Source organism: Nerophis lumbriciformis, linkage group LG20, assembly GCF_033978685.3.
Source record: "Nerophis lumbriciformis linkage group LG20, RoL_Nlum_v2.1, whole genome shotgun sequence".
NCBI classification, from domain to species: Eukaryota; Metazoa; Chordata; class Actinopteri; order Syngnathiformes; family Syngnathidae; genus Nerophis; species Nerophis lumbriciformis.
Window position 1 is genome coordinate 7852501 of NC_084567.2, and position 25000 is coordinate 7877500.

Consider the following 25000-nt stretch of genomic DNA (forward strand, 5'->3'; position numbering starts at 1 on the left):
ACTATTATGTTAGATCCACTATGGACTGGACTCTCACTATTATGTTAGATCCACTATGGACTGGACTCTCACTATTATGTTAGATTCACTATGGACTGGACTCTCACTATTATGTTAGATCCACTATGGACTGGACTCTCACTATTATGTTAGATCCACTATGGACTGGACTCTCACTAATATGTTAGATCCACTATGGACTGGACTCTCACTATTATGTTAGATCCACTATGGACTGGACTCTCACTATTATGTTAGATCCACTATGGACTGGACTCTCACTATTATGTTAGATACACTATGGACTGGACTTTCACTATTATGTTAGATACACTATGGACTGGACTTTCACTATTATGTTAGATACACTATGGACTGGACTCTCACTATTATGTTAGATCCACTATAGACTGGACTCTCACTATTATGTTAGATCCACTATGGACTGGACTCTCACTATTATGTTAGATCCACTATGGACTGGACTCTCACTAATATGTTAGATACACTATGGACTGGACTTTCACTATTATGTTAGATCCACTATGGACTGGACTCTCACTATTATGTTAGATCCACTATGGACTGGACTCTCACTAATATGTTAGATACACTATGGACTGGACTTTCACTATTATGTTAGATCCACTATGGACTGGACTCTCACTAATATGTTAGATACACTATGGACTGGACTTTCACTATTATGTTAGATCCACTATGGACTGGATTCTCACTATTATGTTAGATCCACTATGGACTGGACTCTCACTATTATGTTAGATCCACTATGGACTGGACTTTCACAATATTATGCTAGACACACTCGATGTCCATTGCATCTGCGGTCCTCTCCAAGGTTTCTCATAGTCATTCTCATTGACATCCCACTGCGTTGTAAGTTTTTCCTTGCCCTGATAGTGGATGACGTTGTGGCTTGTGCAGCCCTTTGAGACACTTGTGATTTAGAGCTATATAAATAAATGGTAAATGGGTTATACTTGTATAGCGCTTTTCTACCTTCAAGGTACTCAAAGCGCTTTGACAGTATTTCCACATTTACCCATTCACACACACATTCACACACTGATGGCGGGAGCTGCCATGCAAGGCGCTAACCAGCAGCCATCAGGAGCAAGGGTGAAGTGTCTTGCCCAAGGACACAACGGACGTGACTAGGATGGTAGAAGGTGGGGATTGAACCCCAGTAACCAGCAATAAATTAACATTGATTGATTGAATATGTTGCTTTATTGTCTGAATATTAATGATAGTCTGGCAACTACTGAAGATATTCTTCTCATGACCACATTTTGAAAATGTATATACATTTTTTTTAATTTCTGTGATCACATTGGTGCCGTTTTCAAATAATTGCCATTGTTGTTGCTGTATGGTGTTTGTTTTGTGTATGGTGTTTTATATCTCCCTGTTATGGAAATAAAGATGAATTTTACAAATAAATGTTCATATGTATCACTCTGTTTTAAGAGAGCACAGTCTGTAGTTTCAACGTGCACATTTAAATAAATTAGACAATAATGTGTTCATACAAGTTTGTATTGGGTTATGACATTTGTCATGGGGGAAGTTCACTCCTTCATTCATGTCCGCATTTAATAGAGCTAGCGATTACCCCAGAAGCTGCTAGCCAGCAATTAGTGGTGTTACGGACATTACAGTAGGAGGGGGATTCATATGGCCCCATTCGGCACGGTTTACCTGACACATAAAACGTGATAAATTCGGGCGGTGCACTCCCCACTTTAGCCACCAGATGGCAGTAGAGTGTAATATGTTAAAATGTGTTTTTTTTTGGCAATTCCAACTATAACCACAGGCACTCAATAGCGTCACACTTTCCATCATTTTTAGCAGACTGCATTGCAAAATAATTAACCTCCCCTCTTCCTCTCACGTGAGATCCACCCAGGAATTGGGCCATATGAATCCCTTCTCTACTGTAGCAGCTACACGGTTTGTTTGCCTGCATTAGTGCAGATTTGGGCAAATATTGAAGTAATCATGAAAACAATATTTAAAATGGGATGGAGTGGATTTATACACTCTTAAGAAAAATATTTTTTCAAAGATTTAAACCATTCATTATCACCAAGATGTTACTTTTCGCTTTGACCTCACTTCAGAGCCACCATCCAGTCCTCGTTGGCATGAATATCACAAAAAGGTGCAAGGAGTTTGCTATTGCCAGTTTTGACACCACTTTGGAGGGTCCACTGAGTTCCGTGTGGAGAGAGAATTTCTAGAAAGTGCATATATTTAAAGTTATATTTATATTTAACATTTAGATTTACATTTAACGTTTACCACTCAAATTCAGATTTAGGTTTAAGATTTAGATTAGATCTGACTTTTAGGTTTCGATTTAACATTTAGGTTTACATTTGAGATTTAGCACTCACATTTAGATTGAGATTTAGATTTAACATTTAGGTTTAGATTTAACATTTAGCGCTCACATTTAAATTCAGATTTAGGTTTTGATCTAACATTTAGCGTTTACATTTAGATTTAAAATGTATATTTAAGGTTTATATTTGGATTTAGATTCTACATATAGGTTTAGATTTAACATTTAGCGCTCACATTTACATTTAAGATTTATATTTATATTTAATATTTAGGTTTAGGCTTGACTTTTAGCGTTCACATTTAGATTTAAGATATATTTAAGATTTACATTTAAGATTTAGGTTTGAATTCGACATTTACGTTTACATTTAGATTTTAGATTTGGGTTTAGATATAACATTTAGATTTAAGATTTAGATTTAGCTTTCATTGTTATATTTAAGATTTACATTTATATGTAACATTTAGGTTTAAATTGAACATTTAGCGCTCACATTTAAATTTAGATTTAGATTGAAGATTTAGATTGAAGATTAAGGTTGTTTTTTTTACATTTAGCGCTCACATTTAGATTAAAATTTTATATTTAAGATTTATATTTGATTTAGATGTAACGATTTAGGTTTAGATATAACATTCAGATTTAGAATTTAGATTTAGCTTTTATATTCATATATATATATATATATATATATATATATATATATATATGTATATATGTATATATATATATATATATATATATATATATATATATATATATATATATATATATATATATATATATATATATATATATATATATACATACATATATATATATATATATGAGGGCTGTCAAACGATTAAAATATTTAATCACAATGTTAATAGTTAACTCAAAATTAATTGTGATTAATCGCAGATTAATCATTAATAAGTGTACTCTGGACAAATAATTCTCAAGTTTTTAATACCATAACTGTAATTAATGTGTATATATATATATATATATATATATATATATATATATATATATATATATATATATATATATATATATATATATATATATATATATATATATCCATCCATCCATTCATTTTCTACCGCTTATTCCCTTTGGGGTCGCGGGGGGCGCTGGAGCCTATCTCAGCTACAATCGGGCGGAAGGCGGTGTACACCCTGGACAAGTTGCCACCTCATCGCAGGGCCAACACAGATAGACAGACAACATTCACACACACACACACACACATATATATATATATATATATATATATATATATATATATATATATATATATATATAAGCGCTAGAAAATGAATGGATGTATATATGTATATGTATATATATATATATAAATATATATATATACATATATACATATATATGTATGTATTTATGTATATGTGTATATATATATATATATATATAATATTATATAATGTATATATATATTATATTGTTTAAGATTAATATTTTGTTCGAGACAAATATTTGAAATATTAGGCGTTTGTGCGCATGCTCTGTAGCATTGCGTGGCGTCGATGGGAAGCAGTTATCGACAGAACACCTGGTCTTATTTAGTCAATGAAATTTGAACACAAAAGTTCATATTTACCACCTATTTATTTATAATTTTAGGGGTATCCGAGCTTTCCTTTTAGTCTTAGAGCAATCGCCACTGATGACTAAATAAACTGTTCTGGGTGGGTTTTTTTCCTGTGTTGTGAATGTAGAATATTTGTAATCAATCCCTTGTTTGTTTTGTTATTATTCTCCTCCTTTTCCATCACGTATGTTTTTGTTTTTACTCAGAAAATGAATAAATCATCACAGAGGTATCAGAATTGTCGTAAAAAAATTGCGACTGGAATAAAATGACGTTGCTCACGCACATGCGCAGAACTAACCGTCTTTACGGTAGCCAAAGCCGAGGTGGCGACCAAGATGGCGTACTGAGGGGCTGTGGCTTCTTGGGGAAGTCTCAAACTTACCAAATATAGCAATAAATACCTCGACTGGTCGACTTTCCAAAGCCCGAGAAACGGAAGTTGAGTTTGGAGTGACTGAGTGTTACCTGAAGTGAAGATTGAAGACGTGATAGAAGATGGACGACTACTGCTATGCTAAGATGGCGACGTCCGCTAAAAGAGAACATGAAAGAGAATCAACTTCCAGCAAATCACCAACGGAGATAAAGACGAAAGAGGAAGGTGAGTGAGTTGAAGTTTTGTCATTTGAAAACTATTTCAAGCCCTGAAAAACATGTCGATGAGAAATTAGCCCACTTTTCAACAATGTAAACAAAGAGCCGCCATGGTTGTTAGCTTGAAGAAGTTGGCGTTTTTAATGACCTGAGCAAGGCTTTTGACTAGTGGTGGGTTGATGAGGCGTCATGAAGCGTTTCGACACATTGCAAAACTGTATTGATACTATGTCGATACTGTGTCACTAAATACTGACATCTGCTGGACATTATAAATCCCTACAGGCAACCTATGGACCGACTCAACTGACACTGATTTTATGACCTAATATATACAATAATATAAACCAAGTCATTGTATTTCTTTTAGGATTATTTCATATCTTCATTTAAATAAAAATATATTTGTATCTTTTTTAGAGACAGTCAATAAAAAATGTGAACATGTATCATAACATGGAAATCTAAGAGAATGTGTTGTGAATGAGGATGCTTGTGGACTGGGATTTTTTAAAATTAATTTTTTACACATTTTTATTTTAAAAAAAAACAGTTTTTCCAACGTATTCAATTTTAGACGATTTCTTTAATTGATTGATTGAGACTTTTATTAGTAGGTTGCACAGTGAAGTACATATTCCGTACAATTGACCGCTAAATGGTAACACCCCAATAAGTCGGGGTCCACTTAAATTGATTCATGATACAGATATATACTAACATCATAAGTCATCACACAAGTTAATCATCAGAGTATATACATTGAATTATTTACATTATTTACAATCCGGGGTGTGGGATATAGAGGGGGGGGGGGGGGGGGGGGGTTAAGTTTGGTTGTTATCAACACTTCAGTTGTCTCTTCTTAGTTATTATTTCTCCGGCTGTAGAAAAGACCCGCTCACAGGGCACAGAGGAGGCGTCAGTGCGACACAGTTCGCGTATCGGTCACGTGACCAAAACAGCTCATGATCGGTCACGTGACTTTCTAAAAGCGGTACGCGCACCGACACAGGGTTTCGCTCTATGAGCTCGACGCATGCGCCGATGCATCGGTGTTGCCGGACCCATCACTACCTTTGACACCATCTATCACACATGACTTTTAAACAACATGCAGAGGTATTCTTGTCAGAGGTCTTGCTCATGATTGGTTGAAAAGTTATCTTGGTGGCAGAGAAGATTATCAGTGTTGGGTTAGTTTCTGAAAACCAGTAACTAGTTACTAGTTACTTTATTTCAAAAGTAACTCAGTTACTAATTCAGTTACTTACACCAAAAAGTAATGCGTTACTGTGAAAAGTTACTATTTAGTTACTTCTTTTTTTCTTCTCTTTTTTTTTTTAAAAGGTCCCATTAAAGGCCTACTGAAATGCGATTTTCTTATTTAAACGGGGATAGCAGGTCCATTCTATGTGTCATACTTGATCATTTCGCGATATTGCCATATTTTTGCTGAAAGGATTTAGTAGAGAACATCGACGATAAAGTTTGCAACTTTTGGTCGCTGATAAAAAAAAGCCTTGCCTGTACCGGAAGTAGCAGACGAGTAGCGTGACGTCACAGGTTGTGGAGCTCCTCACATCCGCACATTGTTTACAATCATGGCCACCAGCAGCGAGAGCGATTCGGACCGAGAAAGCGACGATTTCCCCATTAATTTGAGCGAGGATGAAAGATTTGTGGATGAGGAAAGTGAGAGTGAAGGACTAGAGGGCAGTGGGAGCAATTCAGATAGGGAAGATGCTGTGAGAGGCGGGTGGGACCTGATATTCAGCTGGGAATGACTAAAACAGTAAATAAACACAAGACATATATATACTCTATTAGCCACAACACAACCAGGCTTATATTTAATATGCCACAAATTAATCCCGCATAACAAACACCTCCCCCCTCCCGTCCATGTAACCCGCCAATACAACTCAAACACCTGCACAACACACTCAATCCCACAGCCCAAAGTACCGTTCACCTCCCCAAAGTTCATACAGCACATATATTTCCCCAAAGTTACGTACGTGACATGCACATAGCGGCACGCACGTACGGGCAAGCGATCAAATGTTTGGAAGCCGCAGCTGCATTCGTACTCACGGTACCGCGTCTGCGCATCCAACTCAAAGTCCTCCTGGTAAGAGTCTCTGTTGTCCCAGTTCTCCACAGGCCAATGGTAAAGCTTGACTGTCATCTTTCGGGAATGTAAACAATGAAACACCGGCCGTGTTTGTGTTGCTGAAGTCGGCCGCAATACACCGCTTCCCACCTACAGCTTTCTTCTTTGCTGTCTCCATTGCTCATTGAACAAATTGTAAAAGATTCACCAACACAGATGTCCAGAATACTGTGGAATTTTTGCGATGAAAACAGACGACTTAATAGCTGGCCACCATGCTGTCCCAAAATGTCCTCTATAATCCGTGACGTCACGCGCCGACGTCATCATACTGAGACGTTTTCAGCAGGATATTTTGCGCGAAATTTAAAATTGCACTTTAGTAAGCTAACCCGGCCGTATTGGCATGTGTTGCAATGTTAAGATTTCATCATTGATATATAAACTATCAGACTGCGCGGTCGGTAGTAGTGGGTTTCAGTAGGCCTTTAATGCCCTTTTAGCCTTCATTTCAGTACTGTTATTGCACTGGATAATAATACAATGTGTTGATCAACTTGACATGCATTTGCATCACTGAACTCTGCTAAGCAATGTGCTCTACATACAACACACAAAGACAAAGATATGTTTCAAAGGGCCAATTTATTTCAGGCCAGAACAAATTGACAAAACTATTTTAAATAGCTGCAACATAACATACATAAGTAACAAACCGCATAATAACAACATAGCTGTAAACCTGGCTTCACCTAAGGAAGGCACACGTGACATACACAAAGCCTAACCAGGCAGATTTGAATTGTTGTTTTGGGCAGTAGACGGCATCTTTGATCCAAGACACAACTTACATTTAACTAAAATGTTAATTTCTTTGTGCTCGACAAAAGAAAAGAAGTGATAATATCTCATACTTGCCAACCCTTCTGAATTGCAGTGCCTCTCCCCGGGACAACCATTCTCCCGAATTTCTCTCGATTTCCAGCCGGACTTAAGGCACGCCCCCTCCAGGTCCGTGCGGACCTGAGTGAGGACAGCCTGTTGTCACGTCCGCTTGGCCAACCAAAAAGTAACCACAGAACACTATATCGTATAGTGTTCTGTGGTTACTTTTTGGTTGGCCAACGGTTTACGTTGTATTGGGATTTTTCAGAAAAATAAAAATATACAGTAACACAAAAAACAACCTGTCTCTGTGATGACTATAGGTGTATAAATAATAATATAGTGTTAAAGGGGAACATTATCACAATTTCAGAAGGGTTAAAACCATTAAAAATCAGTTCCCAGTGGCTTATTTTATTTTTCGAAGTTTTTTTCAAAATTTTACCCATCACGCAATATCCCTAAAAAAAGCTTCAAAGTGCCTGATTTTAACCATCGTTATAAACACCCGTCCATTTTCCTGTGACGTCACATAGTGATGCCAATACAAACAAACATGGCGCATAGAACAGCAAGCTATAGCGACATTAGCTCGGATTCAGACTCGGATTTCAGCGGCTTAAGCGATTCAACAGATTACGCATGTATTGAAACGGATGGTTGTAGTGTGGAGGCAGGTAGCGAAAACGAAATTGAAGAAGAAACTGAAGCTATTGAGCCATATCGGTTTGAACCGTATGCAAGCGAAACCGACGAAAACGACACGACAGCCAGCGACACGGGAGAAAGCGAGGACGAATTCGGCGATCGCCTTCTAACCAACGATTGGTATGTGTTTGTTTGGCATTAAAGGAAACTAACAACTATGAACTAGGTTTACAGCATATGAAATACATTTGGCAACAACATGCACTTTGAGAGTGCAGACAGCCCAATTTTCATCAATTAATATATTCTGTAGACATACCCTCATCCGCTCTCTTTTCCTGAAAGCTGATCTGTCCAGTTTTGAAGTTGATGTCAGCAGGCCAGGGAAGCTAGGGTCGATATTCTTCTCTTGATCATCTTCGGTGGCATAAGGGACGGTGTGAGCCAAGACATCCAGGGGGTTTAGCTCGCTCGTCTGCGGGAACAAACTGCCGCCATTGCTTGCCGTGCTACCGAGGTCCTTTGTCCCTGAATTGCTCACACACTCCGGCAGATTCAATGGGGGTCTGGCGGCAGATTTCTTTGACTTTATCGGTGGAAATGCATCTGCTTTGAGTGTCGCAGGATATCCACACATTCTTGCCATCTCTGTCGTAGCATAGCTTTCGTCGGTAAAGTGTGCGGAACAAACGTCCAATTTCTTGCCACTTTCGCATCTTTGGGCCACTGGTGCAACTTGAATCCGTCCCTGTTCGTGTTGTTACACCCTCCGACAACACACCGACGAGGCATGATGTCTCCAAGGTACGGAAAACAGTCGAAAAAACGGAAAATAACAGAGCTGATTTGACTCGGTGTTTGTAATGTGTTTGAGAAAATGGCGGATTGCTTCCCGATGTGACGTCACGTTCTATGAAGAGAAAAGTTGTTTGCAAATGTGGTTACAATGCTAAAAAATGAAAAGTTAAAGCTAAAAAAAGAAATACACTTTATTGAGTTAACATTATTTCTTTATAGGGGGAAAGATGTTATGAGCTAGGGAATACAACAACTACACTACCCAGCATGCAACGGGAGTGACGAGCATGCGCGGTAGCCCCGAAAAGTGTTGTTGCATGTCGTCACCTGGCAGCTAAGAATGAGGTTATGAGCACGCTGTGAAAGTAAACGTCAAGAACTCCGCCAACACGCCTCGTCTGCATTGTTTATAATTAGACAGACAACACATATACAGTGTGATTTTGTTTTGTTTACAAGGAAAGAAAAACAAATGTTAAAAAAGGGAGATCATGTCATATATGTTGTATATATATATGTATGTGCTGCGGTTGCTTTAAGAACGTTGCGACAACTGGTTGCTAGCCTGGTTGCTATGTTTCCGGTTGGTTATAAAAGTGTTCGTCATGTGTTTGTACCCTGCTCAAATCCCTCAGTATTATTCATTGGATTATACCTTTTGTTTTGAACTTTATTACACCTTGGAGCGCTTTTTCCGGTCCATTTTTTTCCTACTTTCGCTATCTGCGCCTAATGGCTGAGCAACGTGACGTAATTTCTTGTGATGTCACACGGAGCATTTCTGATCGGGACGGGATTCGTTCCGAGGGATTCGAATAAAGAACCAACTCTTTTTCTTTACTATAGTGGTCTCGATAACGGGTACCGGTTCTCAAAAAGGGATTTGAGTCCGAGGACTTGGTTCTTTTCTTATCGAACAACCGGGAAAATCGTTTTCGCGTATCATCCCTACTTAGACTTAATCTCAATGTTTCTACAAAGCAATTACACTGAGTCACAACCCATCTAGGATTGAACAAAAAACTAAATAAAGCATCAATAAAAACTGTTCTTTGTATCTAATTTGTCATTTCCACTCTTCACTTTCTGTAAATTTGCACAAAAGACAATAATTTTCACAGAAGTATATCATTAGTGGAGTTACCGATTGTTTATTTTACTCACAGCCCTGCTTTACTGTGTAACTCTTGTTTGGTATAAACTATTTGCTTGCCTAACAGAATTGCTAATGCGACATCCAGTGGACACATTTAGAACAGCAGTTTATTTAACTTAAAAATGCGGCTCAATTTTACACTTAGCAAACTCATCTCAGATTCGGACAGTTTCAATCCGACACAGAAAAAAAATAGGAGCAATATGAAGTGTCCGTACACATTAACGCACATGTGCACTCATACATACAAACACAGTGCTATCATAAGGCCGAATGCAACCCTTAATTAAAGGGGAACATTATAACAATTTCAGAATTGTTAAAATCATTAAAAATCAGTTCCCAGTGGCTTATTATATTTTTCGAAGTTTTTAAAACATTTTTTACCCATCACGTAATATCCCTAAAAAAAAGCTTCAAAGTGCCTGATTTTAACCATCGTTATATACACCCGTCCATTTTCCTGTGACGTCACATAGTGAAGCCAACACAAACAAACATGGCGGAAAGAACAGCAAGCTATAGCGACATTAGCTCGGATTCAGACTCGGATTTCAGCAGTTTAAGCGATTCAACAGATTACGAATGTATTGAAACGGATGGGGCTTCACGGTGGCAGAGGGGTTAGTGCATCTGCCTCACAATACGAAGGTCCTGAGTAGTCTTGGGTTCAATCCCGGGCTCGGGATCTTTCTGTGTGGAGTTTGCATGTTCTCCCCGTGACTGCGTGGGTTCCCTCCGGGTACTCCGGCTTCCTCCCACTTCCAAAGACATGCACCTGGGGATAAGTTGATTGGCAACACTAAATTGGCCCTAGTGTGTGATTGTGAGTGTGAATGTTGTCTGTCTATCTGTGTTGGCCCTGCGATGAGGTGGCGACTTGTCCAGGGTGTACCCCGCCTTCCGCCCGATTGTAGCTGAGATAGGCTCCAGCGCCCCCCGCGACCCCAAAGGGAATAAGCGGTAGAAAATGGATGGATGGATGGATGAAACGGATGGTTGTAGTGTGGAGGCAGGTAGCGAAAATGAAATTGAAGAAGAAACTGAAGCTATTGAGCCATATCGGTTTGAACCGTATGCAAGCGAAACTGACGAAAACGACACGACAGCCAGCGACACGGGAGAAAGCGAGGACGATATTCGGCGATCGCCTTCTAACCAACGATTGGTATGTGTTTGTTTGGCATTAAAGGAAACTAACAACTATGAACTAGGTTTACAGCATATGAAATACATTTGGCAACAACATGCACTTTGAGAGTGCAGACAGCCCAGTTTTCATCAATTAATATATTCTGTAGACATACCCTCATCCGCTCTCTTTTCCTGAAAGCTGATCTGTCCAGTCCAGTTGGAAATGCATCTGCTTTGAGTGTCGCAGGATATCCACACATTCTTGCCATCTCTGTCGTAGCATAGCTTTCGTCGGTAAAGTGTGCGGAACAAACGTCCAATTTCTTGCCACTTTCGCATCTTTGGGCCACTGGTGCAACTTGAATCCGTCCCTGTTCGTGTTGTTACACCCTCCGATAACACACCGACGAGGCATGATGTCTCCAAGGTACGGAAAACAGTCGAAAAAATGGAAAATAACAGAGCTGATTTGACTCGGTGTTCGTAATGTGTTTGAGAAAATGGCGGATTGCTTCCCAAAGTGACGTCACGTTGTGACGTCATCGCTCCGAGAGCGAATAATAGAAAGGCGTTTAATTCGCCAAAATTAACCCATTTAGAGTTCAAAAATCGGTTAAAAAAATATATGGTCTTTTTTCTGCAACATCAAGGTATATATTGACGCTTACATAGGTCTGGTGATAATGTTCCCCTTTAAAAGACATGCAATTTCAAGCAGTACATATATTTTTTTCTGTCAAAATGAAAAAAATCCATTACATTTAGTGAGAAAATATGAAGTACTTTATTGACACATATCATTTCCAGGTGTTTGCGGGCCAGATAAAAATGATGTCACGGCCCTGATCTGGCCCCCGGGCCTTGAGTTTGACACTGGTGGCCTAAGTGCTTGCATAAGAGAATGATGGGCTCACTTTTGCATGGGACGCTCATAGAGGATTTTGAAGCAGCCCTCAAGCGCTCAGTGGACAAAAAGTTCTACATGTTGTCACCACCATGAATTATTACATTTTAACTGCCTGTTCCATTAATTTCTCTGCTCTGTTTCACCTGGACTCTTGACTTTCCTCCTCGCGAGATCGCTTTTTAAAGTAGTGGCTGATTTTGCCTGCCATATCTGCAACGCTAAAAAATATAAACGTTACTCTGACCCAGAGGAAACTTAAAAAAAATAAGCACGAAATGCTTGTAATGCTTTCCTGGGGTAACTCTTTTTAGTTGACCTTGTACCAGTCAATCTGTACCGTCATGAAACTCTACCTCATCCTATGCTAACTTCTAATAAATTCTTCAATCAATCCATCTGTTAGAATTAGTCAGAAAAGGTTGGAAACGAAGCTAACACTACTAGCTGTGATCACTTACCAGAGACAAAATGTTCACAGCACAGTCTGGAGTGTTCTATAGGAGTCCAGTGATCCGTCCGAATCATGCCTCTGTAGCCATGGATATGCTACCAAGCTCTGGGACGGCGTAGTCCAGATCCACAGGCTTGTCAGGAGGACCAGCACTAATGGCAACCAAGGAGTGAAGGAGATAGTCTTAATTTCAGATCCAATGGAGGACAGAAATCGCTGCTTAAGGCTCCATGATTAATCGACATAAAATCGCCTTCAGGGTTTTAAAATAGTGCGATCATTTATTTATTTTCCTGTGCTGTCATCGCCATTTGAGTGACAGACATAAAGTATGATTACAAAACCAAATGGGAATAGTCCAGGTTCAAATCGGATGGACATTATTAGCCTATCAAGACGGACAAAAATGTCCTTTCTCCTGACTTTAAACAGTAGTTTACATGCGGTAAAAAGTATTTTTAAAAGACCAGCAGGTTAGTGCTTCCTGCTTACTTTCAAGTCAAGTCAAGTCAAGTCAACTTTATTTATATAGCACGTTTTCAACAACTTTTAAATTGAACCAAAGTGCTTTACAGGTTAAAAAAAAGCATAGAGCAAAAAACAAAACAAAACAAACAAAGAACATAAACAATGAATGTGCTGAACAAGATAGTGCAAATGCAATACGGTAAAAGGGGTCGAATAAAAAGTACAAATTTGCAGAATAAAAATAATAATAATAAAAGTGCGACAAATTGAAAAATAAAACTAAAGCGAAAGGGTGGGAGGGGGGACTAGAAATGGTGGCCTAGTGGGCGGACTCAGCTCAGGTCAAAGGCCAGCGAGAAGAGATGCGTTGATTGTATCTTGAGTATGTTATTGTAACTTATATTTTAATGAGGACCACAGGAAGACTAGCCTGCCACTGATGCGTCGGCTAATGGGGGATCCTAAATAAACAATTAAACGTCATCACAACATCCTGTTCCAGCAGTGCTGGTTTGGTGACAAGTCTGTCGGCTGAAAGCCAAAAGTACAAATTTGGGCCATTATCAGCTGAGAGTTTTCAGTGGCCAAAATTTTGATGCATCACTTCTTTAATACCTTTATCAAATTTCCTTAAAACCACGTTGTGTAATTCGTAAATAAAAGCAGAATACAATGATTTGCAAATCCTTTTCAACTTATATTCAATTGAATAGACTGCAAAGACAACATATTTAATGTTCAAACTGAGAAATGTTTTTTTTTTTTGCAAATAATCATTAACTTAGAATTTAATAGCAGCAACACATTGGAAAAAAGTTGTCACAAGGGCATTTTTACCACTGTTACATGGCATTTCCTTTTAACAACACTCAGTAAATGTTTGGGAACTAAGGAGACACATTTTTGAAGCTTTTCAGGTGGAATTCTTTCTCATTCTTGCTTGATGTACAGCTTAAAGGGGAACATTATCACCAGACCTATGTAAGCGTCAATATATACCTTGATGTTGCAGAAAAAAGACCATATATTTTTTTAACCGATTTCCGAACTCTAAATGGGTGAATTTTGGCGAATTAAACGCCTTTCTATTATTCGCTCTCGGAGCGATGACGTCACAACGGGAAGTAATGCGCCATTTTCTCACTTTCGTCGGTGTGTTGTCGGAGGGTGTAACAACACGAACAGGGACGGATTCAAGTTGCACCAGTGGCCCAAAGATGCGAAAGTGTCAAGAAATTGGACGAAATTTGTTCAAAATACGAGGCTGAGGGGAAAGCCGACGAAATGGTCAGTCGTTTGTTCCGCACACTTTACCGACGAAAGCTGTGCTACGACAGAGATGGCAAGAATGTGTGGATATCCTGCGACACTCAAAGCAGATGCTGACATCAACTCCAAAACTGGACAGATCAGCTTTCAGGAAAAGAGAGCGGATGAGGGTATGTCTACAGAATATATTAATTGATGAAAACTGTATTCATTACTCGCGGTTTTACGTAAATTTTTATACATAAACTGTGTTTACCAGTAATTTAGCTTAAAAACATTTATTTTTTTCAATCATTCTAGTACAGTGATCCTCAACAGGCGGACCGCGGTCCATGTACGGACCCAGCGACGTGTCTGTCCGGACCCAGCACGAATTATAGTAAAGAAAAAAAAAAAAAAAAAAAAAAAAAAATTGTTTTTTAATTTATTATTATAATTATAATTATTATAAAAAAATATAATAATTGTATTTATCTTTGAGTTATCACTAGCACAAGTCAATGTTCTTTGTTGTTTTTAGTCAAATATCTCCACGTTTCGTTTACACTTCTCCGTGTCTCACTCACTCCGTCTCTCTCTCTCTCTCTCTCTCTCTCTCTCTCTCTCTCTCTCTCTCTCTCTCTCTCTCTCTCTCTCTCTCTCTCTCTCTCTCTCAGAGAGAGAAAGAGAGAGAGACGGAGTGAGAGCGAGAGAACGCCACTCTGATTGGCTGATTCCGGGGTATGGGTTGTCATCTCTATCACAACGACGCGCTGATAGGCTGTTACCACCTGGGTCATACACATGTGCACAGTGCATGGAACCTTTCGCTGCAGGCACACAGTTGTCTCGTATCGCTACTTCGCTAACTGTTCACTCGTCAGTCACTGAATGTGAATCAAATCACAATGGCATGCTCCAAGTTGGCTCAGGCTGGTAAAAGAAAGGTGGACAGGGAAAACAGACGTTTCAAGGAAGAATGGACAGAGCAATATGTTTTCATCCTACCTACTGCAAGTACCAGACCAATGTGTCTAATATGCAACAGTGCTGTTGCTCTGGTGAAAAGTGAACATCTGAAACGTCACTATCTGAAAGAGCACCGCAAATTTGAAGAGACCTTTCCTCATGATTCGGAGCTAAGAAAAAAAAGAAATAATGAGGCTGAAAAAGTCATATGAAACATCAAGCAAGATTTTTGTTAAATCTATGACACAACAACAAATAGCAACAGAGTGCTCACCCAGAGTGGCATGGGTTTTGGGTTATTTATTTTTGTTTCAAAGAAAATCTTTCATGTATTTTATTGGATATTTATTTTATTTTTGTTAATTTTTAAGAAAATGTTAAACTACTGCCTACCTCCTGCTACTATATAAGCTTGACCGATAATAAACGGACCCAGCCTGTTTCAAAAAAACATTTGTGGACCTTCAAGATTTGTACTTGAGGACCCCTGTTCTAGTACATTCGGGTAGTCTTGTGTAATGCAGTATTTTGTGTCTATTTAGGTATGGTTAACCTGAGTGCTAAAATCGTGGAAAAATATATGTTCTTAGCGCGCCTGAAATGGGCTGTCTGCACTCTCAAAGTGCATGTTGTTGCCAAATGTATTTCATATGCTGTAAACCTAGTTCATAGTTGTTAGTTTCCTTTAATGCCAAACAAACACATACCAATCGTTGGTTAGAAGGCGATCGCCAAATTCGTCCTCGCTTTCTCCCGTGTCGCTGGCTGTCGTGTCGTTTTCGTCGGTTTCGCTTGCATACGGTTCAAACCGATATGGCTCAATAGCTTCAGTTTCTTCTTCAATTTCGTTTTCGCTACCTGCCTCCACACTACAACCATCCGTTTCAATACATGCGTAATCTGTTGAATCGCTTAAGCCGCTGAAATCCGAGTCTGAATCCGAGCTAATGTCGCTATATCTTGCTGTTCTTTCCGCCATGTTTGTTTGTGTTGGCTTCACTATGTGACGTCACAGGAAAATGGACGGGTGTATATAACGATGGTTAAAATCAGGCACTTTGAAGCTTTTTTTAGGGATATTGCGTGATGGGTAAAATTTTGAAAAAAACTTTGAAAAATAAAATAAGCCACTGGGAACTGATTTTTAATGGTTTTAACCATTCTGAAATTGTGATAATGTTCCCCTTTAAGTTGTTCAACAGTCCGGGGTCTCCGTGGTGGTATTTTAGGCTTCATATTATGCCACACATTTTCAATGGGAGACAGGTCTGGACTACAGGCAGGCCATTCTAGTACCCGCACTCTTTTACTACGAAGCCACGCTGTTGTAACACGTGGCTTAGCATTGGCATCTTGCTGAAATAAGCAGGGGCGTCCATGATAACGTTGCTTGGATGGCAACATATGTTGCTCCAAAACCTGTATGTACCTTTCAGCATTAATGGCGCCTTCACAGATGTGTAAGTTACCCATGCCTTGGGCACTAATACACCCCCATACCATCACACATGCCGGCTTTTCAACTTTGCGCCTAGAACAATCCAGATGGTTTTTTTCCTCTTTGTCCCGGAGGACACGGCGTCCACAGTTTCCAAAAACAATTTGAAATGTGGACTCGTCAGACCACTGAATACTTTTGCACTTTGCATCAGTCCATCTTAGAGGAGCTCGGGCCCAGCGAAGCCGGCAGCGTTTCTGGGTGTTGTTGAAAAATGGCTTTCGCTTTGCGTAGTAGAGATTTAACTTGCACTTATGGATGTAGCGACTAACTGTAGGAGCATTTTTACATTACTTTAAATAACATTACGGTCAGAGCTAGCGGATGCGTGAATGTCAACATTGCACAAATAGCACAATGGAAGCTAAACCAACAAAACGTGAAAAGGAATTGGTGCCAAAAAGAGGGTAGAGGAACTCATTTGTTGAACCAAACATCTGCAAGCTAATTTGATCAAACTAATGAGTGGTTTACTATCGACTTCTTACAATGTGACTGTAGAGGTTGCCCTCTAGTGGGTTCTTCGGACCACCACACAAAGCCAGGAGAGCCCGGAATTCAGGGTATGACACTGTTTTATTGTCATAGAATAGTGCAAGTCTTTTGCTTTTCAGCGAAATGCCGTTTTCTCCTGCGTCCGCTCAGCAGCACCTCCAACTCCCACTCCGTGTCTCATCCCGGCTGCTGCTAATAAAGGCGACAGGTGATTAGACAACAAGGCCCACCTGAGCCATCTACGCACCTGTCGCTGTCTTCGAGGCCGGTCCTGGCACACCCCTTTCCGCGGCAGGCCCGCAGGCCACGCCCCCCTCCACAGTGACAAAATACTAAAATTACTAAAGCCACACACGTGGATATTGGAGTGCCTGGAACTGTATGACGTCAACAGGAGGCTAAGAACCTTAATCATGAACTCGATGAAGTTGTGGACGACAATTCTGGAGGCTAACGAAAGCCAGACGGGCTGTAACGGAGTGACAAGCCCCTGCATGGCATGTAACTCCCGCACGAGTTGCTGGAAAAGCCTGGACTGAAAGACGGTACATAAACATTGACTCAGGAGAAAGGGTGAGTCTTCCAGTAACATAAAGGTTCCCGGTTGGAATCCATCCCAGTCGCTGCTGTTGTGTCTTTGGCCAGGAAACTTACCCCACATTGCTCGCTGGGTTGCCCACACAGGAACTTCACTGATAGAGAAGCGAAACCCCAATTCGCCACATACAGTGCCCTGGTGCTTAACGATGGCTGCCCACTGCTCCTCCAGAGAGGTTAGATGGACATGAGGACACAAAATATCACTGTCCATACATAGTACATGTGACAATAAAGTTCTTATTGTGTCATGGATCATGTCTGATCTAACTTTTGTCTGTGTTTGTGTCCTGCAGACGTCCAGCAGCTGATTGGTCATCCAGAAGAACTTCCCCCTCACTCGCCTGGCAGGAGCTCCACTTTGAAGCTGGAGACTTCACAGCCACCCAGCATTAAAAAGGAAGAGGAGGAACTCTGGATCACTCAGGAGCGAGAGTGTCGTCTAGGACTGCATGAGGCTGATCTCACCAAGTTGCCTCTGACTGTTGTTTCTGTGAAGACTGAAGATGACAAAGGCAAACTCCAACGAGACAATTTCATAGCTCCACTATCAGATAGCGAGAGTGAAGACGGGGTTGAAGTAACTTTGAGCAGCGATACAGACTGTGAAGGTGATATGAGGACTCAGGCTGACAAACACTATGAACGCTCTAAAAGGAAGAGAGGTAAAAAATGTTTAAGCTGCTCATTTTGTGCTAAAAGCTTTACAAAGAAGAGCCTCTTGACTAAACACATGAGAACACACACAGGAGAAAAACCATTCAAATGTTCAGTTTGTGGTAAAAGCTTTTCTGAAAGTGGCAGTTTGACCATACACATGAGAACACACACAGGAGAAAAACCATTTAACTGTTCATTTTGTGGTAAAGGCTTTTCTCACAAGAGCAATTTGATTGAACACATGAGATCACACACGGGAGAAAAACCGTTCACCTGTTCAGTTTGCGGGAAAAGCTATTCGCATAAATGCAATTTGACTCAACACATGAAAAGACACACAGGAGAAAAACCATTTAATTGTTCAGTTTGTGACAAAAGCTTTCCTCTCAAATTCTGTTTAGATCAACACATGAGAACGCATACAGGAGAAAAACCATTTAATTGTACAGTTTGCGGTAAAGGCTTTTCTCAAAGGGGCCAATTGAATCCACATATGAGAACGCACACTGGAGAAAAACCATTTACTTGTTCAGTTTGCGGTAAACGCTTTTCTCAAAGGGGTCAATTGAATCCACACATGAAAACGCACACCGGCGAAAAGAAGCATTAAAATGAATAGTTTGTGCTAAAAGCTTTTTCAAGCCCATGTGACACATGCACCAAAACTCTGGACCTTTTCAAAATAATTTAACCGTTTCTTCTACAAATATCCAAGGTCTTGCTGGGTTGCATATGACATGACATCTGCTTTGCATGGCAACGTTAAAGGGAATAAAGTCAGGAAAAGCGCATGGAGGGAAATGGCTCTCAAACATGTCACAATCGATTTGTTTGAGAATCTTTCTGTGATGCAATCAAACTTATTTTTTATTATAAAGAACAGTAAAGTAGAGAATAAACTTAATATCTAAAGATTAAAGTAGATTGTGTTCTGTTTTATGGTTGCTACTCATTGATTGTGGAAATAAGCTAACGTCATGTTAAGTCCTAGTAGTATATTTCGGAAATCTTAGTCGAATGTAACATGTTGCCTGTAATTTGTTCGCCTAATTACACATTTGATGTCGATTTTCATAGCCAAAACGTAAACGCTTAGTCGTTGTATTGCAGAAATGCCAGGTGCTTTATTTGACATTGATGATCAGGATTGAGTTCCTACGCTAAATTTAGGCCAAGACAAAGTCAAACAGATGTTTGTAGAGGCCAACATATGAGATGAGAGATTTCAACGATTGATGTTTGTGTATCTGACATCAAGTCGTAGTGAAGATACATGTAGCATTTGTAAACGACAAAAACCTAACTTACACGGGCAAATATAAGACTTAGATTATCCTTTAAAACTCTCATGCCATGAATCAATTTAAGTGGACCCCGATTAAACAAGTTGAAAAACTTATTTGGGTGTTACCATTTAGTGGTCAATTGTACGGAATATGTACTGTACTGTGCAATCTACTAATAAAAGTCTCAATCAATCAACCAATGCCGAGATCGTGGAACCAGCCGCTTGTGAAGAAGTTGTATGCCTCAATACTTTTTACTGGCGGTATCTGAACTGAACATTTGGTTCGAAACTCTTGTAATATTTGCCCTTGTTTGGTATCTACATTTAATGTTTGCCCTCCATCTGAAAACCAGAAGTGCTCGCATTCTCTAAAACGTCACGTGATTGCAACCCAGCAATTTATGCAAAGTGAGATTATCTGTACTTGCCAAGCTCTTACAGATGTCCCTGGACACAAAGACAATTCCATCCTTCTGGAAATGTGCCCATATGATTGATAGTGTATCCAAGAAGGAAAAAAAACAAGATTGATCGAACTATAAGCCAACAACATCCCTGCTGCCCGTTATATCCAAAGCATAATATGCGACCACATTCACAAACCCCTCGACAAACATCGAATTTAATGTGATAACAAGTAAGGATTCTGTGAGAATTGATCTCCAAGTGACATATGTCAACCAGTGGTGAAACAATGCTGTCAACACGCTGCAAGAAATTTTAGTGTTTGTCTTAGATATAAGGAAACATTGTAAAATAAAAAATAACGTGTTCCCTTTATGATGGAGTATAGTAGAGACTCTGAAATAACTTAACTGAGAAATGCGAACGTTTGCGTCATTTTCACTCTGCTTTATTTTGACTTCTTGCTAGGAATACTCTTGTTTGTCCCCAATATGCTTGAGTACTCAAGCCCCTAATGACATATTTAAACCAGGTTCTATTTAAAAAAAAAAAAAAAAAGATAAATAAAAACCCACAATATAATTTCCTCAGCAGAATAACACATTAAATAATGTTATTGCTTCCGAAGAGTTATATTTTAGTTGAGTATTTCAATTTTTTTAATTTTTTTATTACATTTTATTTTTTTGGTTTTTTATTTTTTTTATTTTATTTTAATTATTTGTGTTATTATTTTTATTTATTTTTAATTTTATTTTTTTCAATTTTATTTTAATTATTTTTTTTGGGGGGGGGGGTATTTTTTTTAATTATTTTTTTTAATTTTCTTCCATTTTATGGAATTATTTTAGTGTATGTGATGTCACGTGGGTTCACTTCCTGTTGTATGTCAGTGTATAGATTTTAAAGGAGCCATATGTGGCCAGAAATGGTACTGCAATCACCCTCCCCCTCTACCTGACTGAGGTTGCCAGATACTCAGCCGAATCCAGCTCGATCGACTGGGCTACTCCATTTTACACAGACGTTAGGCTACTTTCAGGAAGAAGCGTGTCATGTCTGCGTACGATATCACAACAAATGGCAATCATATGGTTATTGTCAGTACTATCAGAAAATAAAGACTAAAACGAACTACAACCAACGCTAGCAATGGTTATGCTGGTGAAAATAAGTAGAGTATGCTTAGCAGCCTAATGTACTCAAAATGAAAGAGAAGACATTTTACCAAGGTATGCCTATAGGCTACTGTTTACTAATGTACTGTAACGTTCAGATTGCCATATAACTTGGTACATGTAGTCCACAATATACAAACTCGAATGAGGAATTATTTTATCATGAGATTTGTCTGTCTCCATACGTTTCACATTGTCTTGATGACAGTCGTCCTAATGTTGAAACCCATTTTCTCAGTGTATCGGCATTTTGAGAACGAAATAGGCACTGACACTACCCATATCCACATAGGTTTTATTTGTCGAAAATATATTTTCAGTTCGATGACATACAGGCTAACGGGCATATAATGTATTTCCCTCGTTAGCCTATATGTCGATATGTCATTGACCGGGCTAGCATGCTAAGCATTACACTAAGAGCTAAGCACCATCACACTAAGTCTAGCTTTGTTAGACAAGATCATAGACTGTATTGGACAATAGTTTACATACAAAATGTCCATTTCCATTTACAAACCCCGTTTCCAAATGAGTTGGAAAATTGTGTTAGATGAAAATATAAACGGAATACAATGATTTGCAAATCATTTTCAACCCATATTCAATTGAATGCACTACAAAGAAAAGATATTTGATGTTCAAACTCATAAAATTTTTATTTTTTTTGGAAAATAATAATTAACTTCGAATTTCATGGCTGCAACATGTGCCAAAGTAGTTGGGAAAGGGCATGTTCACCACTGTGTTACATGGCCTTTCCTTTTAACAACACTCAATAAACGATTGGGAACTGAGGAAACTAATTGTTGAAGCTTTGAAAGTGGAATTATTTCCCATTCTTGTTTCATGTAGAGCTTCAGTCGTTCAACAGTTCGGGGGTCTTCGTTGTCGTATTTTACGCTTCATAATGCGCCACACATTTTCGATGGGAGACAGGTCTGGACTGCAGGCGGGCCAGGAAAGTACCGGCACTCTTTTTTTTTACGAAGCCATGCTGTTGTAACATGTGCTGAATGTGGCTTGGCATTGTCTTTTCTGAAATAAGCAGTGGCATCCATGAAAAAGACGGCGCTTAGATGGCAGCATATGTTGTTACAAAACCTGTATGTACCTTTCAGCATTAATGGTGCCTTCACAGATGTGTAAGTTACCCATGCCTTGGGCACTAATGCACCCCCATGCCATCACAGATGCTGGCTTTTGAACTTTGCGTCGATAACAGTCTGGATGGTTCGCTGCCCCTTTGGTCCGGATGACACGATGTCGAATATTTCCAAAAACAATTTGAAATGTGGACTCGTCAGACAACAGAACACTTTTCCACTTTGCATGAGTCTATCTTAGATGATCTCGGGCCCAGAGAAGTCGGCGGCATTTCTGGATGTTGTTGATAAATGGCTTTCTCTTTGCGTAGTAGAGCTTTAACTTGCACTAACAGATGTAGCGACCAACTGTATTTAGTGACAGTGGTTTTCTGAAGTGTTCCTGAGCTCATGTGGTGATATCCTTTAGAGATTGATGTCGGTTTTTGATACAGTGGGATCGAAGGTCACGGTCATTCAATGTTGTTTTCCGGCCATGCCGCTTATGTGGAGTGATTTCTCCAGATTCTTTGAACCTTTTGATGACATTATGGACCGTAGATGTTGAAATCCCTAAATGTCTTGCACTTTGAGAAACGTTGTTCTTAAACTGTTTGACTATTTGCTCACGCAGTTGTGGACATAGGCGTGTACCTCGCCCCATCCTTTCTTGTGAAAGACTTAGCATTTTTTGGGAAGCTGTTTTTATACTCAATTATGGCACCCACCTGTTCCCAATTTGCCTGTTCACCTGTGGGATGTTCCAAATAAGTGTTTGATGAGCATTCCTCAACTTTATCAGTATTTATTGCCACCTTTCCCAACTTCTTTGTCACGTGTTGCTGGCATCAAATTCTAAAGTTAATGATTATTTGCAAAATTAGTTTGAACATCAAATATGTTGTCTTTGTAGCATATTCAACTGAATGTGGGTTGAAAATGATTTGCAAATCATTGTATTCGTTTATATTTACATCTAACACAATTTCCCAACTCATATGGAAACGGGGTTTGTATTACAAGTAATAAAAAAACGTAAAAGCCTGACTTACCTATCAAGGAGGAAATTAGCAAGTGTGGCGTCAGATGAAAAAATCTCCTCCGCCTTCAGTCGTCTCCATCTTTCAAAGGCATCCCTGATACAAATACTTGTTTTGTTCCTGGCTTTGTCATGAATTAGTTGAGAATGGTAACTTTTGGATTTACTAATGTCTGACATGTTTAGTAACTTTACCAGTGGCAGTAGCTAGACGAAGAGGGCGGTGCGTAACTGGCAACCTGGATGTAACACTGTCAGGTTCAAACACTGATGACATCTATTAAACAGATGAAAAGCAAGGAATCATGCAGAGACAAAGTTAAATTTTGCTCAATTGAGGAGAGACGTTTTTTGTGCTGTACTCTAGTTACAGATCCAAACTACGCTCTAAAGTCCAGCCCACGTGCTTCTTCTATTTATTTGGGAGGTCCCTGGTTACATCACTGAAGCTGCCGCTGAAGGAAAGGGTTAATATCAGCAGCTCCAGTTAGACACAATATATGGATATTCAAGAAATGCAAATGTGTTGACACTGGTGATATCGCCTTGTCTCTGCTCTGTCTGCGTCACGGTACTCGATGTTCGGCCTTGGCAGTCAGCAGGCCGAGTCTGGACACAACACCGATACGAGACGACTTGCAATCTTTTGGATTGCCAGCTTTGCACCGATAGAAAAACACAACTTCAGCACAATTGATAATAACTATAGAAACGGCCCTTAAGCATAAGAGTTGTGTGATAATATATACATAATTATTCTAACAAACACACTCACTGACTTTCTAATTGGTTAAAATGGTGGATGGCGGGGCATCGAAATGAAAACAATAACAAGACTTCGGGGCTGTAAATCTCATTTTGAAATGAGCATATCTTGGCTGAACTACCATTATCAGTTATAAAGGTATTCGAAAAGAATATGATTTATTAATGCCTTTTGACATATCAGGGCCATTTAATGATGACTTGACATGAAATTATTACATATGGCTCCTTTAATATTTACCTTCACTGTATAGTAGTGGGGTTTTAATATCCTGCCTTATTGTCTGAATAGTAATGATAGTCTGGCAACTATTGAAGATATTTTTCTTATGACCACAGTTTGAAAACTTGTAGAACTTATTTTTTAATTTTTATGATCACATCGTTGCCGTTTTTAAAGACGTGCTGTTGTGTTATGCTTGTTTTGTGTACAGTGTTTTGTATTGCTTTGTTATTGGAATAAAGATGACATTTGAAAAAGTGTCCATATTTATAACTCTGTCTTAAAAGAGCACTGCCCCCACCTGTGGAACAGCCTGCCAGAGAGCCTCAGGACCGAAGAGACCGTTGATATTTATTTAAAAAAAAAAAAAAAAGATTAACAATACACCTTTTACTCAGGCTGTTGTCAAACTCTTCAATGCT

General features: G+C 39.2%; 3 protein-coding genes across 3 annotated transcripts in view; 2 read left to right on the forward strand and 1 right to left on the reverse strand.

Moving 5' to 3' along the window:
• Nucleotides 1-25000, reverse strand: part of LOC133619315 (uncharacterized) — a 329516-nt gene that overhangs the window by 156923 nt on the left and 147593 nt on the right. The window lies entirely within an intron of this gene.
• The window catches only part of LOC133619291 (uncharacterized), a 169559-nt gene that overhangs the window by 81067 nt on the left and 63492 nt on the right, over nucleotides 1-25000 (forward strand). The window lies entirely within an intron of this gene.
• LOC133619838 (uncharacterized) lies at nucleotides 18233-20852 on the forward strand. The gene has a single exon (XM_061981110.2). The coding sequence runs from the start codon at nucleotides 18552-18554 to the stop codon at nucleotides 19203-19205; it is 654 nt and encodes a 217-aa protein (XP_061837094.2). The 5' UTR covers nucleotides 18233-18551; the 3' UTR covers nucleotides 19206-20852.